Source organism: Protopterus annectens, chromosome 11.part0 (assembly GCF_019279795.1).
Source record: "Protopterus annectens isolate FY-2018-M chromosome 11.part0, PAN1.0, whole genome shotgun sequence".
In the NCBI taxonomy this organism is placed as follows: Eukaryota; Metazoa; Chordata; order Ceratodontiformes; family Protopteridae; genus Protopterus; species Protopterus annectens.
Window position 1 is genome coordinate 1461878517 of NC_056745.1, and position 16411 is coordinate 1461894927.

General features: G+C 38.8%; 1 protein-coding gene across 1 annotated transcript in view; it reads right to left on the reverse strand.

Moving 5' to 3' along the window:
• The window catches only part of SLC13A1 (solute carrier family 13 member 1), a 237547-nt gene that overhangs the window by 9204 nt on the left and 211932 nt on the right, over window positions 1-16411 (reverse strand). Inside the window, exon 11 of the mRNA XM_044087327.1 lies at window positions 12488-12582. Coding sequence (XP_043943262.1) covers window positions 12488-12582 — 95 coding nt within the window. The remainder of the gene's footprint in view (window positions 1-12487; window positions 12583-16411) is intronic.

The following is a 16411-nucleotide window of genomic DNA, read 5'->3' on the forward strand; positions in this document are numbered from 1 at the left end:
TCAGCACCATGTTCCGGGGTAATAATCTAGATTCTAAGGTGACTCAGCACCATGTTCAAGGGTAATAAACAGTCTAGATTCTAGGGTGACGCTGCACCATGTTCCAGGGTAATAAGCAGTCTAGATTCTAAGGTGACTTAGTACCATGTTCCAGGGTAATCGGCAGTCTAGATTCTAAGGTGATTCAGCACCATGTTCCAGATTAATAAACATTCTAGATTCTAAGGTGACTCAGCACCATGTTCCAAGGTAATAAACAGTCTAGATTCTAAGGTGACTCAGCACCATGTTCGACGGTAATAAACAGTCTAGATTCTAAGGTGACTCAGCACCATGTTCCAGGGTAATAAACAGTCTAGATTCTAAGGTGAATCAGCACCATGTTCAAGGGCAATGAACAGTCTAGATTCTAGGGTGACTCAGCACCATGTTCCAGGGTAATAAACAGTCTAGATTCTAAGGTGACAAAGCACCATGTTCCAGGGTAATAAACAGTCTAGATTCTAAGGTAACAAAGCACCATGTTCCAGGGTAATAAACAATCTAGATTCTAAGGTGAATCAGCACCATATTCCAGGGTAATAAACAGTCTAGATTCAAAGGTGACTCAGCACCATGTTCCAGGGTAATAAACAGTCTAGATTCTAAGGTGACTCAGCACCATGTTCCAGGGTAAGAAACAGTCTAGATTATAAGGTGACTCAGCACAATGTTCCAGGGTAATAAACAGTCTAGATTCAAAGGTGACTCAGCACCATGTTCCAGGTTAATAAACAGTCTAGATTTTAAGGTGACTCAGCACCATCTTCCAGGGTAAGAAACAGTCTAGATTATAAGGTGACTCAGCACAATGTTCCAGGGTAATAAACAGTCTAGATTCTAAGGTGACTCAGCACCATGTTCTGGGGTAATAATCTAGATTCTAAGGTGACTCAGCACCATGTTCCAGGGTAATAAACAGTCTAGATTCTAAAGTGACTCAACACCATGCTCCAGGGTAATAAAGAGTCTAGATTTTAGGTGACTCTGCACCATGTTCCAGGGTAATAAACAATCTAGATTCTAAGGTGACTCAACACCATGTTCCAGGGTAATAAACAGTCTAGATTCTAAAGTGACTCAGCACCATGTTCCAGGGTAATAAACAGTCTAGATTCTAAGGTGACTCAGCACCATGTCCCAGGGTAATAAACAGTCTAGATTCTAAGGTGACTCAGCACCATGTTCCAGGGTAATAAACAGTCTAGATTCTAAGGTGACTCAGCACCATGTTTCAGGGTATTAACTCTAGATTCTAAGGTAACTCAGCACCATGTTCCAGGGTAATACACAGTCTAGATTCTAAGGTGACTCAGCACCATGTTCCAGGGTAATAAAGAGTCTAGATTTTAGGTGACTCTGCACCATGTTCCAGGGTAATAAACAGTCTAGATTCTAAGGTGACTCAACACCATGTTCCAGGGTAATAAACAGTCTAGATTCTAAAGTGACTCAGCACCATGTTCCAGGGTAATAAACAGTCTAGATTCTAAGGTGACTCAGCACCATGTCCCAGGGTAATAAACAGTCTAGATTCTAAGGTGACTCAGCACCATGTTCCAGGGTAATAAACAGTCTAGATTCTAAGGTGACTCAGCACCATGTTTCAGGGTATTAACTCTAGATTCTAAGGTAACTCAGCACCATGCTCCAGGGTAATACACAGTCTAGATTCTAAGGTGACTCAGCACCATGTTCCAGGGTAATAAACAGTCTAGATTCTAAGGTGACTCAGCACCATGTTCCGGGGTAATAAACAGTCTAGATTCTCAGGTGACTCAGTACCATGTTCCAGGGTAATAAACAGTCTAGATTCTAAGGTGACTCAGCACAATGTTCCAGGGTAATAAACAGTCTAGATTCTAAGGTGACTCAGCACCATGTACCAGGGTAATAAACAGTCTAGATTCTAAGGTGACAAAGCACCATGTTCCTGGGTAATAAACAATCTAGATTTTAAGGTGACTCAGCACCATGTTCCAGGGTAATCAACAGTCTAGATTCTAAGGTGACTCAGCACCATGTTCCAGGGTAATAAACCGTCTAGATTCTAAGGGGACTCAGCACCATGCTCCAGGGTAATAAACAGTCTAGATTTTAAGGTGACAAAGCACCATGTCACAGGGTAATAAACAATCTAGATTCTAAGGTGACTCAGCACCATGTTCCAGGGTAATAAACAGTCTAGATTCTAAGGTGACTCAGCACCATGTTCCAGGGTAATAAACAATCTAGATTCCAAGGTGACTCAGCACCATGTTACAGGGTAATAAACAGTCTAGATTCTAAGGTGACAAGGTACCATGTTCCAGGGTAATAAACAATTTAGATTCTAAGGTGACTCAGCACCATGTTCCAGGGTAATAAACAGTCTAGATTCTAAGGTGACTCAGCACCATGTTCCAGGGTAATAAGTCTATATTCTAAGGTGACTCAGCACCATGTTCCGGGGTAATAAACAGACTAGATTCTAAGGTGACTCAGCACCATGTTCCAGGGTAATAAACAGTTTAGATTCTAAGGTAACTCAGCACCATGTTCCAGGGTAATAAACAGTCTAGATTGTAATGTGACTCAGCACCATGTTCCAGGGTAATAAACAGTCTAGATTCTAAGGTGACTCAGCACCATGCTTCAGGGTAATAAACAGTCTAGATTCTAAGATGACTCCGCACCATGTTCCAGGGTAATAAACAGTCTAGATTCTAAGGTGACTCAGCACCATGTTCCAGGGTAATAAACAGTCTAGATTCTAAGATGACTTAGCACCATGTTCCAGGGTAATAAACAGTCCAGATTCTAAGGTGAATCAGCACCATGTTCCAGGGTAATAAACAGTCTAGATTCTAAGGTGACTCAGCTCCATGTTCAAGGGTAATAAGCAGTCTAGATTCTAAGGTGACTCAGCACCATGTTCCAGGGTATTAAACAGTCTAGATTCTAAGGTGACTCAGCACCATGTTCCAGGGTAATAAACAGTCTAGATTCTAAGGTGACTCACCACCATGTTCCAGGGTAATAAACAGTCTAGATTCTAAGGTGACACAGCACCATGTTCCAGGGTAATAAACAGTCTAGATTCTAAGGTGACTCAGCACCATGTTCAAGGGTAATAAGCAGTCTAGATTCTAAGGTGACTCAGCACCATGTTCTAGGGTAATAAATCTAGACTCTAAGGTGACTCAGCACCATGTTCCAGGGTAATAAACAGTCTAGATTCTAAGGTGACTCAGCACCATGTTCCAGAGTAATAAACAGTCTAGATTCTAAGGTGACTCAGCACCATGTTCAAGGGTAATAAGCAGTCTAGATTCTAAGGTGACTCAACACCATCTTCCAGGGTAATAAACAGTCTAGATTCTAAGGTGACACAATGTAACACCAAAAACCTGTAAATAATAAACCGGCTCAACTCCCCAGACACTGCAAACTTTAATAGACCAAAAGAGCAAAAAAACACATATTAAATCTATACATATGAACAGATAACTCAGCGCTTTCACCCTCATACATAGTCAGGCATCATCAGAGTAAAAGAGCCCTTCATCTTTGTTACATTTAAAGCTATAAGCTACAGACACACCCCTCTAGGCAACCAACCCCTCTAGGAAACCAACCCCAACCAAAGAGCAATTTGTAAATTAAAGTCACAGTAAAATATCACTCCAATGCTTGTTGGAAAGCAGAGTTACTTATAACTAGTAAAAATATTATTCAATTTAAAACACAAACAATTTAAAAAATCTATATATAGACATGTTTGTATAAAAGTAGTAAATAAAAATAATAATAAATAATAATAATAATAATAATAATAATAATAATAATAATAATAATAATATAATACTTAACATTCTTCAAACAAGTGTAGATTTATACTTTAAAATGCTAGAAACTGAGATGTGATCACTAATGCCTGGAAGTCTAGATGCATCCAGCCTCAGCTGCCAGATGCACCCCCTCATCTCAAGTAAAACTTTTAAAATCACCTCCTTTGTCATTAAATGGAATTATATATATTACAAAAACAGACATCTCTTAAAATTAGGGCAACTCAGACAATGCATGTACAAGGCATTGTTAGTTCTTTTGTTCCTGATGTCTCTTAGGTGTTCCAGGATTCTGAGCCTTAACTTTCTTGTTGTTTTCCAAACATAGAAAGTAGAACAGCTCAAACATGTAGCAATGTACACTACCATCTTAGTATTACAATTACAGAATCCAGGACACCAAGCCTTGAACCGCCACATAAGGGCCATTATTAATAAACTTACATATACTACAAACTCCACATTTACTCATTTTGGAGCTCTTATATGTCTCAATGTTAGGTTCAGCTTCCATCAATTCTTTAAGGTTCCTACCCCTACTGTATGTAAAAGTTGGGGTGTTACCTATAATACTTATAGTATCACTGTCAAAAGAACTTTGCCAAGTATCCTTAATAATTCTCCATCAATTCTTTAAGGTTCCTACCCCTACTGTATGTAAAAGTTGGGGTGTTACCTATAATACTTATAGTATCACTGTCAAAAGAACTTTGCCAAGTATCCTTAATAATTCTAATAATTTGTCCTGCCTGCCCATTATATGGCAAAATCATAGCCTGTTTTTTGTTGTACATGAGACTCTGAAACCAACTCATTCCCCACCTGGAATTCTTTCATTAAACCGGCATGCAAAATAGGTTTAAAAGATGTAATTCTCTTAGTCTCTATTTCTTTTCTAACTCTGGACAAAATTTCTTGTGGATAACCCCTTTCTGTAAACATAGCAGTCAAGCTGGTCAACTCAATGTTTAGCCGTTCATCCTCACTAATCAGCCTGGATAATCTAACCATTTGGCCTTTAACCAAGTTCTTCTTGATAAAGTGGGAATGACAACTCTGAAAATGCAAGAAACTATTAGAATAAGTTTTCTTGCGATAAATACTCGAATTTAGGCTAACATCATGCATGTTTTTCTATAACAATATATCCAAATAATTGCAGGTTTCCCCATGTATAGTGTAGGTGAATTTTAAAAATGGGGTAGTGTTGTTAAGAAAATCAACAAATGTGTGGATCTCGTCCCTACTCCCTGTCCAAAAAATGAGTATATCATCAAGGTAGCACAAATACAGCGTTACCTGTTTTATATACTCAGTAGGGAACACCTTCTCCTTCTCCCATTCTGCCAGTACCAAGTTGGCATAAATTGGCGCACACCTGGCACTCATGGCAACTCCTGCCACTTGTCTAAATAGTTCACCTTCAAATCCAACAAAATTGTTTGACAAAACCATTTCCATAAGATCTACTATCACACTACGTTTAACAGTATGGAAGCCACTATATTTGTCCAAACTCCTACTAAACATTTCCAAACCTTGTACCTGAGGAATGATTGAAAAAAGATTTATAACATCAATTGTCACCATCAAAAATGGTTCAAAAATTTGTTTTTGTCTTATAACCTCCAAGCAGTGCCACGAATCCCTCAGAATATGTGGCAAACTTTTAACAATACCCTTACAGTGAAAATCTACGTAAGAGGCCATTGCTTCTGTTTTGGAGCGTTTTGCTGACAGTATTGGATGAAAGGGTAGGTCATTCTGGTTTTTATGAATTTTTGGAATTCTAAAAATGGAGGGGGTCACTGGAATTTCAACCATCATATAATGGTATTCATTAACACCAATGATCCCCTCCATTAACCACTCGTAAAGACGCCAGTCAATTTTAGTGTATGCCATACACATTTGTTATGTTATGTATTATATTATTATTATCATTATTATTTTTTTAATGGGAGCTGAGCCGGTTTATTATTTACAAGTTTTTGGTGTTACATTGTGTCGGCTGGTAGTTTACTGTTCTTCCGACCGGCTTCTTTGATCCTTTTACCTTTGGTGGACGACAGCTATGGAGCAGCTCATGCTGCAGTATGTTGAACTGACTAACCAACTAGTTCATTTATTTAAGGAGAAACGTATGGCGGTCAACGTTCCGAATAATATTCAAACGGAGGAACCATTGTTGACTGAATCGCAGGTACAGTTGTTTACTCTTCACACACCCCCTTCTACTAGCAGAGGTGAAGCAGCGATTAACACTTCAGTGAATTTGGTGAATAACAGGGGGTTGACAACTAACAACCAAGTCACCAGAACAAACTGCTATTCACCCAAAAACTTTGATGCACTTCTCTGTGCTCCAGCTATGGATTGGAAGCCAGAAGCCAGACAGCAACCGGAACTGGGTACTTTAAAAGAACAATTAGGTTTATTCGAAAATAAACTAAGAAAGCTGAAAGCCCTACAAATGGATAACTTGTTTCTGGAGAAATCCCTTGAGCTTGAACAAGTTCCGAAGGGGCTCAGGTTATTTAAACTGCTGATGGGTTTTGAAGTAGCTATGGATGGTTTCAAGGAACTACTGGCCTTCTATGACTGGACAGGTATGGAATTGATGAAAATTATTATTCGGAATAACACTAATAGACTAGAGACTTTAAAGGAGGAGCTTGGTTTACTTAACAATAACATAACGAAAGATTTGCTTTTTGAGTTTAACAAAAACAAATATGACAAGATTATTTATGAAACAGAAAAGTTTGTGAAAAAAATTCTTGAGACTAAAATGATTAAACTCAAAAGGGATACTAGTGACTATGCTACTAATCAGGTATACATGCATTTTAAGGAATTTAAATGTGTAAATGATAGCTCTAGTTTTTTGACTAATGTCAACACAGCGGGTAATTCCCGACAGATATATACAATGTCGGTGGGCAAATTGTTGATCAATTTGAGGACGAATCACTGACTGAGACTGAAATATATCATGACAACGAAGTTTTTTTTAGATCTCCACCCCATAAGGTGCTCGGAACGCATTCAAGAGTGAAATCAGCAACAGGGGAGGGGCAGAGGGCAGATGCAATACAACAACAAGAGGAGGTGGTCTTGGATGAACAACTGACCACCTTCAATAGTGACATTAAATTATACAATGAGGCTGGGTTACAGCCATTACATCATGGTATCTTTTGTGATAATTTTAATGACAATTTTTGTAACTTTTTTTGTGACGATCAAAGGCAACAATGTTTTTCCTCTGTCTTAGAATCTATTTCAGAAATTTCACCAGTGAAATGTTCACATTTGTTAAACAATAGTTTAGACAGTGTTACAAACACCGAGATTGAGGGGAAGAATGCCATGCAGATATTTGGGAGTGATTTACTGGATTTAACTCAACCAACTATTGTGACACATTCTTGTAATTTGGTTAAAGTTGACAATGTTAGTGTTTACAACTTTTCTAATTTAGAGTTAACGGACAACTATTTGTCTCTATTCAAGAAGGGGTTTACATTTGTCCCTTCCTTTAGAAATGAAACAGCCAAAGTATTGGTTAACTTAAAGATGTATACTAGACTGATAAACTTGGAAGTATTTTTTCACAAAAAACCTAGTCCAACCATTGACAATGTGATTGGACTAAAGAAGTCGAGTACCTTTATACCTCCTGCACACCCATGCATATATATCTTCGAGAAGTTGTGTGAGGCACAACTTAGAAGAATGTTAAGGGGACCAAGGATGGAAATGGATAACCTAACACCTAATAATCTAGATTCTAAGGTGATTCAGCACCATGTTCTAGGGTAATAAACTTGCAATAACCTGTATTCAATTATGTACAGCCATTTCATATCCTATAAGCTGAAACAAACTTTGCAAGTCATCACTGGATTCATGAAGAAGTAAGCAACAGCTGTTTTTAGCTTCAAAGTCTCACCACTGCACTGATCTTATGTTTGACTTTTGTAGCCACTAGGCATATTCCACAAATCCAGTGGCTAACCTGACTCAAATGTCCCTATCACTGCATAAGGAATGGTGTTCTATGCCTGCACTGATTATCTGTTTTGACCAAATTCTTTTTTACATGGCTCAGTAGATGAGATGAGACTAGGGCAGTTAACAACAGGATGATACCTTCCTTTCATACTTCATATCTCTTCCTCAAAACAGAAAAATAAATGGTACTTCCCAGAACCAGGTAAACAGAGCCTGACAGAAGTATACAAACATTACATTTGCCATACTAAGTCTACAAATCAGCAAATGTGAAGCATCTTCCCTGTAGATTGAGCTAAAATATTCATCCATCACTCCTCTCAAAAACTACTGCTCACAGCTCCCCACAAACACATATAACTTAAAGGAAAGGCATGGAAAAATCTCACTGATGATAGCTAACAGAAAAAAGGTACTCACATACATACTCACATACTTAACTGGATTATGATCAGGTCTCCATTTCATAACCAACAGGTAGTGCTTCGGGTACTGTGATTCAAAAAAATGGGAAAATGACAAGCTTGTTAAGCACCATACTGAGATAAGAAATGTGCTTAACAAGCTTTTGTCAGTCATCCATAATCAGGGTTAAGATATTTATATTTTTCCACATGCCATCAAGTTCATAAATATTTAACTCAGCTTATTAGGCTGGGGTATTCTTTTTCCCAAGCCTCTGAGGATTCTACAGTATTGTTTACATATTAATACTTGTTTCTTTTAGAGTTTATTTCAGTATTTTTTGCACTTTGCACCTTGTATGTATATTTACTTTTTGTCTTGTTTTTAATAGTTGCATGTGTATCATTTATGTAATTTATACTTGGAGAATCACTGAAACCAGAGTCAAATTCCTTGTATGCGTGCATACTTGACCAATAAATGTGATTCTGATTCTGATGTGGTCTCACACTAGGGATTTATAGTTGACTCACCAGCAGGAGGTAAATGGCCTTGAAAGCTGTTAGATGCTTTGCTCTGCTATACTGTTGAACAAAATGTGTGGCAGAACAAAGTCTCTAACAGCTTTTTAAGTTGTTTGCTCTTCACAAGATCACTTCATTACTACAGACTTTTTGTTTAGCAGCACTAAATGTTTTGAAAGTCTTAAAACGCCTTGAAAGCTGGTAAAATGCTGCCTGTGCCATCACTTTTTTCTTTTTGGTAATTCGGTACATGGTCCTGTTCGGCATATACTTCTCAGAGGTAGAGACAAGCACAGGACGGCTACGGTTGACCAAGTTCGCAGACGACTTCAAACTAGGGGCTATAATTGACTCTCTGGCTGACACAGACATCCACCAAAACGGTCCCACTGAGACGGATACCTGGTGTCAAAATTATGGCCTCAAGCTTAATGCCAAAAAGTGCATAGTCATCCCCTTTGGAAAAAAGAAAGTACCCACAAACTACCACATAGGTGGTAGCCCCCTAAATACGGAAGACGTAATAAGGGATCTGGGGATCCAAGTAGATAGTAATCTCTCCTTTGATAATCACATTGCCAAAGTGGTTAGAAAATCCTTCTATGTGGCCCACCTAATCACAAAGGGTTCGCATCCAGATCAAAAGAGGTCATTGTGCCCCTCTACTCATCACTCATCAGACCCATCATACAGTACAATGCCCCATTTGGGATGTACCTTACAAGTCACCTGCAACAGCTGGAAAGACCAGAGAAGTACCTCACCAAGAGGATCACTGGCCTCAAACAGATGCCCTATGCAGCTCAACTGAAGAAACTCCATCTGTACTCGGTTGCATACTGCCTACTCAGAGGTGATCTCTGCCTGACATACAAGGCCATGTCCAACCCAGAATTGGATGGATATGCTCCACCTAATGAAAACCATATCACCTCGAGCCACACGGTCTAGGGGTCTAAACCTCACCACAACAATAAATAGGAAATGCTGGATGGATAGAGTCCTGTCCCAGAGACTTCCCATGCTTTGTAACAAGATTCCAGTCTACATTAGGCAGAGCTCCTTGCTAACACTCTTCAAGAGAAACCTTGACGAGTGGATAGGAAACAGAAAATTTACCATGGGGATCACTTCAGTGGTTCTGCTGGACAGAGGCACAGAGAACTAATCTAAGGGGCCAGCGAAAGCCGACACATTCTGGCTAGGCTTATAAATGCCTTTGGGCAGATAGCTTAGTACCTACCTATGAACCTATAAAACTATGGAGCAGATAATCCTCCATAAATTGCAATAAATTATGGTTGTGTCTCACCAGCTGTAATACTTACCATCTGTTGTCAACATGGGTGTCAATATTCATCTCTCGAGCTTTGCTATTGAATTGTCAGTATTCATGTCTTGAACACATAATAAGTCATTTATGATTGGAGACTTGACCATGATCCCCCTGAATTAGACATGAATAACAAGAAATTTATGTCAAGAGGAAAGACGCTTTCCCCAGCCACCCCTCCTACACCTGTCTTTTTTTTATCAGCAAAACATTCAGAATACAGAAAAAGAATGTTCCTTCCCAGACACAGGTAAACAGAGTCCCGTACAAGTATACAAAAGTTATATCTATCACGCTAAGCTAACCCTGCAAATCAGCAAACGTGGATCATCTTCCCTGTGGACTGAGCTAAAATCCCCATCTATCTCCCATCTTGAATCATACTGCTCCAAGTAGCCCAGTACAGTGGGGAGAAGGAAATATATCCTCCTCCCCACTGTAGTGTGATCTAGGAGTTAGCATATACAATTACAAAAGGAGTGTCCGGCAAAGTAGAATACATTTCTGCAGGGGGGGAGCCCCCCTGCACCACCCTCACACCCCTGCTGCTTATATATACTAACTCCAAGATCGCGCTACAGTGGGGAAAAGGCTATACTTCCTTATGCCCACTGTATTGTGGTTCGGTTAACTGACGTGACTCGGTTAAATAACTTTCACGAAATTGCACTTTCGGTTAAGTGCATTTTCGTGAAAGTGGGTGTCTGCTTTCTAATCTTCGAAGAAATGAGTTTTTGAAGAAGTTTCAGAAGTAAACCTATATATGTCACATCCTTTTCTGATTTTTCTTATATATGTCTGAAATAAATGCACTAAAAAGTCCTGGACCCAGTTCTGACACTGTTGTACAGGTCCTATCAACGTCCTGGTGTTCTGATTTTGAGACCCGAACAGCTATTTTATAGTACTTGTGTGATTATGTACTGTTTATTTACTTAATGTTCTGTCCTGCGAACATCAGTTTTGTATGTGTTTCTATCGTAGTATGTAATCATGCTAACTGTTTAGATTTTATGTCACTTTTTTGGGACCTTTGCTGTCTTTATCATTTGGCTGAGGTAATGGCTTAAAAGAGTCATGAGCCAGTCCACCACCCTGTTTAACAAATGTAAAGTAAGTAAATAAAGGCCTTTCTGAATTCCAGGTAGACTTCATCTACTGGTATTTCCTTGTCAATATCACAGTGACCAGATCTTCTTTTACTCTGCACATAATGTACGAATAATTAGTGGGAATTGTAAATCCACAGGAAGGAGTATTACTGAATCCTAACTAGGATTGTTCAGAGTGTGTCATGATTTACTAGGATTTAATGACTGTACAGTTCTAAAGACATTTTTGTTGCTGATTGTTATAAAATATAATAAAGAAATATTAGTTTATGATCCACCTGTTATTTATTTTCAAATAATCCACTTATTGATTTACAGGGCCATACGGAACAAAAGTGCTATCCCAGTTGATGCAATGCTTTATAGGTCATTCTGAACAAGGTACTGGTTCAATGTAAAATGCACATGCTCGTTCAATCACACACACACACACACACACACACACACACACACACACACACACACACACACACACACACACACACACACACACACACACTCAATTTGGAGGTCATCAATCAGCGTATCACATGTCTTTGGAGGTGGGGAAGAAAGTGGATTACCCAAAAACAGCCCAGACAGACACAGGAAGGACATGCATACTCCACACAGAAGACACTTGAACTGGAGAACCTTTTGCTATGAACAGACAACATTGTTTCTCCACCAGTGTACATCCTCGTCTTGTGTGGAACCACACTAGTAGAATCTCAAGAAAATCCACACCAGAAATTATGAACACAGATCAAATAGTTAGCAAAATAAATCCACCGGAGTTGCTAAAACCACAAATGTATTTAATGCAAATATAAAACAGCGGTTTCAAACGTCTTGCATTAAATACATTTGTGGTTTTAGCAACTCCGGTGGATTTATTTTGCTAACTATTTGATCTGTGTTCGTAATTTCTGGTGTGGATTTTCTTGAGATTCCACCAGTGTACATGATAATTTATCAGTGAAAATGATTTGTAAGACTTGAATTACTTAGTACAAGGATGCTCATAAAATGTCAACTAAAAAAGCAGTATACTGTTTCAAGCAATTCAAAAACAAATTTCAACTCAGTCTGAAATTAATTTAGCCAATAATGATGTCAAAATATTTATTATAAAGGTTTTATAATAAATATTTTTGATCTATGCTTGTAACATTACCTGCAAATAGTTCATAGTGAATATCATTTTAAATCATAGTACAAATCATAGTACAAATCATAGTACTCAACTGTGCTTTTCTGAAAAGGTCTTCTTTGCTGGAATAATAAAGAAAAGAATGCCAAGCATGAGGGCAGGTGTGGAATCAGTGGCATATCCTCTGTACCTGAAACAAGAAAATGCACCGTTAGATATTCATCATTCACCTGGAACATGAAAATGCATGGTTAGATATTCATCATTCACCAGAAACATGAAAATGCATGCTTAGATATTCATCATTCACCAGAAACATGAAAATGCACGCTTAGATATTCATCATTCACCAGAAACATGAAAATGCACGCTTAGATATTCATCATTCACCAGAAACATGAAAATGCACGCTTAGATATTCATCATTCACCAGAAAAATGAAAATGCACGCTTAGATATTCATCATTCACCAGAAACATGAAAATGCACGCTTAGATATTCATCATTCACCAGAAACATGAAAATGCACGCTTAGATATTCATCATTCACCAGAAACATGAAAATGCACGCTTAGATATTCATCATTCACCAGAAACATGAAAATGCACGCTTAGATATTCATCATTCACCAGAAACATGAAAATGCACGCTTAGATATTCATCATTCACCAGAAACATGAAAATGCACGCTTAGATATTCATCATTCACCAGAAACATGAAAATGCACGCTTAGATATTCATCATTCACCAGAAACATGAAAATGCACGCTTAGATATTCATCATTCACCAGAAACATGAAAATGCACGCTTAGATATTCATCATTCACCAGAAACATGAAAATGCACACTTAGATATTCATCATTCACCAGAAACATGAAAATGCATGCTTAGATATTCATCATTCACCAGAAACATGAAAATGCACGCTTAGATATTCATCATTCACCAGAAACATGAAAATGCACGCTTAGATATTCATCATTCACCAGAAACATGAAAATGCATGGTTAGATATTCATCATTCACCAGAAACATGAAAATGCACGCTTAGATATTCATCATTCACCAGAAACATGAAAATGCACGCTTAGATATTCATCATTCACCAGAAACATGAAAATGCATGCTTAGATATTCATCATTCACCTGGAACATGAAAATGCACGCTTAGATATTCATCATTCACCAGAAACATGAAAATGCACGCTTAGATATTCATCATTCACCAGAAACATGAAAATGCACGCTTAGATATTCATCATTCACCAGAAACATGAAAATGCACCGTTAGATATTCATCATTCACCAGAAACATGAAAATGCACGCTTAGATATTCATCATTCACCAGAAACATGAAAATGCATGGTTAGATATTTATCATTCACCAGAAACATGAAAATGCATGTTTCGATAGTCATCATTCAGAAAAGGTCTTACAGTTTAATCAGTCTGAACTGACACGTTTTTATTTTCTTTTGCTCTGTCACCCAGTGACCATCAGCTCGTTCTCTTAAGTTCCTACAGATCCATTCAGTACCTCTCCTTAGGAGTGTGGGTTGACTGGACTAGGAGCAGGAACCTAAATTAAGAAGAGATACTGGAGTTTTTTCCTTATGCTCTATCCTTACACTGCATGTGCCTAAAGACACTCTGGGGGTTAACATACAATAGGCTTTCTGACTACCTTCCACATCTCCACAGATGACATAACTCAATCTAAGCTCTCTTTGAAAGCAGTACCTCACTGAGAACTCTGTCTGCCTTTCTACATTCCAACCACTGTAACTGTGCAAGGACTGATGCTGCCCACATCTTCCCCACTGAGAAAGGTGGGCAGGCTCTACCCCCTTCAGTCCTTTATCATCACATCCAGCTCTTCCGGTGTTGAGACAACTCATCACACCCTATCAAACCAGCTAGATTGCAGTCTGAGCCCTGTTTCTCTATGCCACAGAGCTGGGAACTGACAAGTAGCTAAGGTGACTGAGCAATTTATCACCATGGCAGATGCCCACGTAAGCAAAGTATAAATCCTTTATTATTATCCTTTCTGTAGGGGGTCACCACAGCGGATCACCTGTCCGCTCATGATTGGCAGTGGAGTTTTATGGTGTCGAGTTGCCAGCCCAGCGCCCAACCTTCCACAGAAGGCGCACACGCACACACTCACACCTAGGGTCAATTTAGAATGCCCAATCCACCTACAGCATGTCTTTGGGATGTGGGAGGAAATTGGAGCACTTGGAGGAAACCCATGCAACCACAGGGAGGACATGCAGACTCCACACAGAAGGCACCCCAGCCAAGAATCAAACCGGAGAACCTCTTGCTGTGAGGCGGCAACGCTAACCGCTGCACCACCATGGCCACCTATCACACCTGTAGCTATTAACTAGTAAAATGTTCTAATAATCACGTTTGCAAAACACTGAGAAGAGAAACAGCAAAGCAAAACAACATCAGAACAGCAGTTAACAATGCAGTTTCCAAAATGGATGTATTATTTTTCTGTTTGCTCTTTGTAAATCACAGGCATTAGACATCATTACTTAACAAGTTTAAATCAATAGTGCTTTGTTATTCTCAAGCTGGCAGCTAAAATGTGAAAGTGCCTTTCTGTTATAAAAATACAGAAAAGCACCAACACGTGTCATCAGCAAGGAAGCATTTACCTCTATTCAGAAAGCTATTTCTTTTTTTAAACCATGTATTGAAAGTTCTTTTTTTCCTGCTATAATGACCATGTAAGCCAATGAAAGGACCTTCCCCAATAGACCTCTTATATTTTTATCTTCTAAGAAGTAATAGCAGCTAAGACCCTGTACACTGCATCTGTGCCTTACACATCCAAAACAATGAAATAGCCAAAGAATGTATAAGATCTAACACAGAAAAGCAAAACTTTCCTTGATCAGTCTCTTCTTTTGAAGTCATGCAAATATTTTCCCAGATAGCCATATGCAAACTCCATACCTCAGGTCTGTATGTTGCATCTTTTCATTTTTTCCATCTTAAACTTAATAGAGAATACACTATAGCTAGAAAAGTGTGTGTGTGTGTGTGTGTGTGTGTCTGTATCTATGAGCACACTTGTGTGCGTTTATGTTTGATTATGAGACTTTATGTATATGTGGAGAGTGTGTGTGTGCATGTGTGTGTGTGGGTGTGTGTGCGTGTGTGTGCGTGTGTGTGTGTGTGTCTATGAGCACATGTGTGTGCATGTGTGTGATTGTGTATGCATGTGTGTGAGTGTGTGTATGTGTGTGCGCGTGTGTATGTGTGCGTGTGTGTGCATGTGTGTGTGTGTGTGTGTGTGTGTGTGTGTGTGTCTATGAGCACATATGTGTGCATGTGTGTGATTGTGTGTATGCATGTGTGTGAATGTGTGTGTGTGTGTGTGTGTGTGTGTGTGTGTGTGTGTGTGTGTGTGTGTGTGTGTGTGTGTGTGTGTGTAAGTGTGTGTGTGCGTGTGTGCGTGTGTGCGTGTGTGCGTGTGTGTGTGTGTGTGTTTGTGTGTGTGTGTCTGTCTGTCTGTGAGGTCTTGTATTTATGAATGTGGGGGGAAAAACACACTTGTCACAAATTTAGGAACTATAGCAAAACTGGCCTTTGAGCAGTGTAATTCCTTATTGTACTGTACATTTTAGGTATTAAGTATTCAGTCAAACATTCTAAATATAGCAATAACCTCCAGGATGGGAGCTATTTCCTTATGCAATAAGTTTGATAGGTATAACCCACCAGTCTCCTGCGTACAGCTGCTATGTACATGGTGTAAAATATATGCAGATACCTTGAATGTGTTTATCACCACCAAAGAAAACTGGCATGACGGTTATTTTCAATTGGGAAATTCTAAGCAGAGAAAGTTAAAACAAGGATTTCTGGATCAGTTACTTGTTAGACTTTATTTCTTTCTAAGACTTCAGTCTGCTACAATAAGTAATTGGAAATAACATACATGGTTACAGTGGGGTTTTTTTGCCACCAGTGTATCTATATGAAACATTTTGT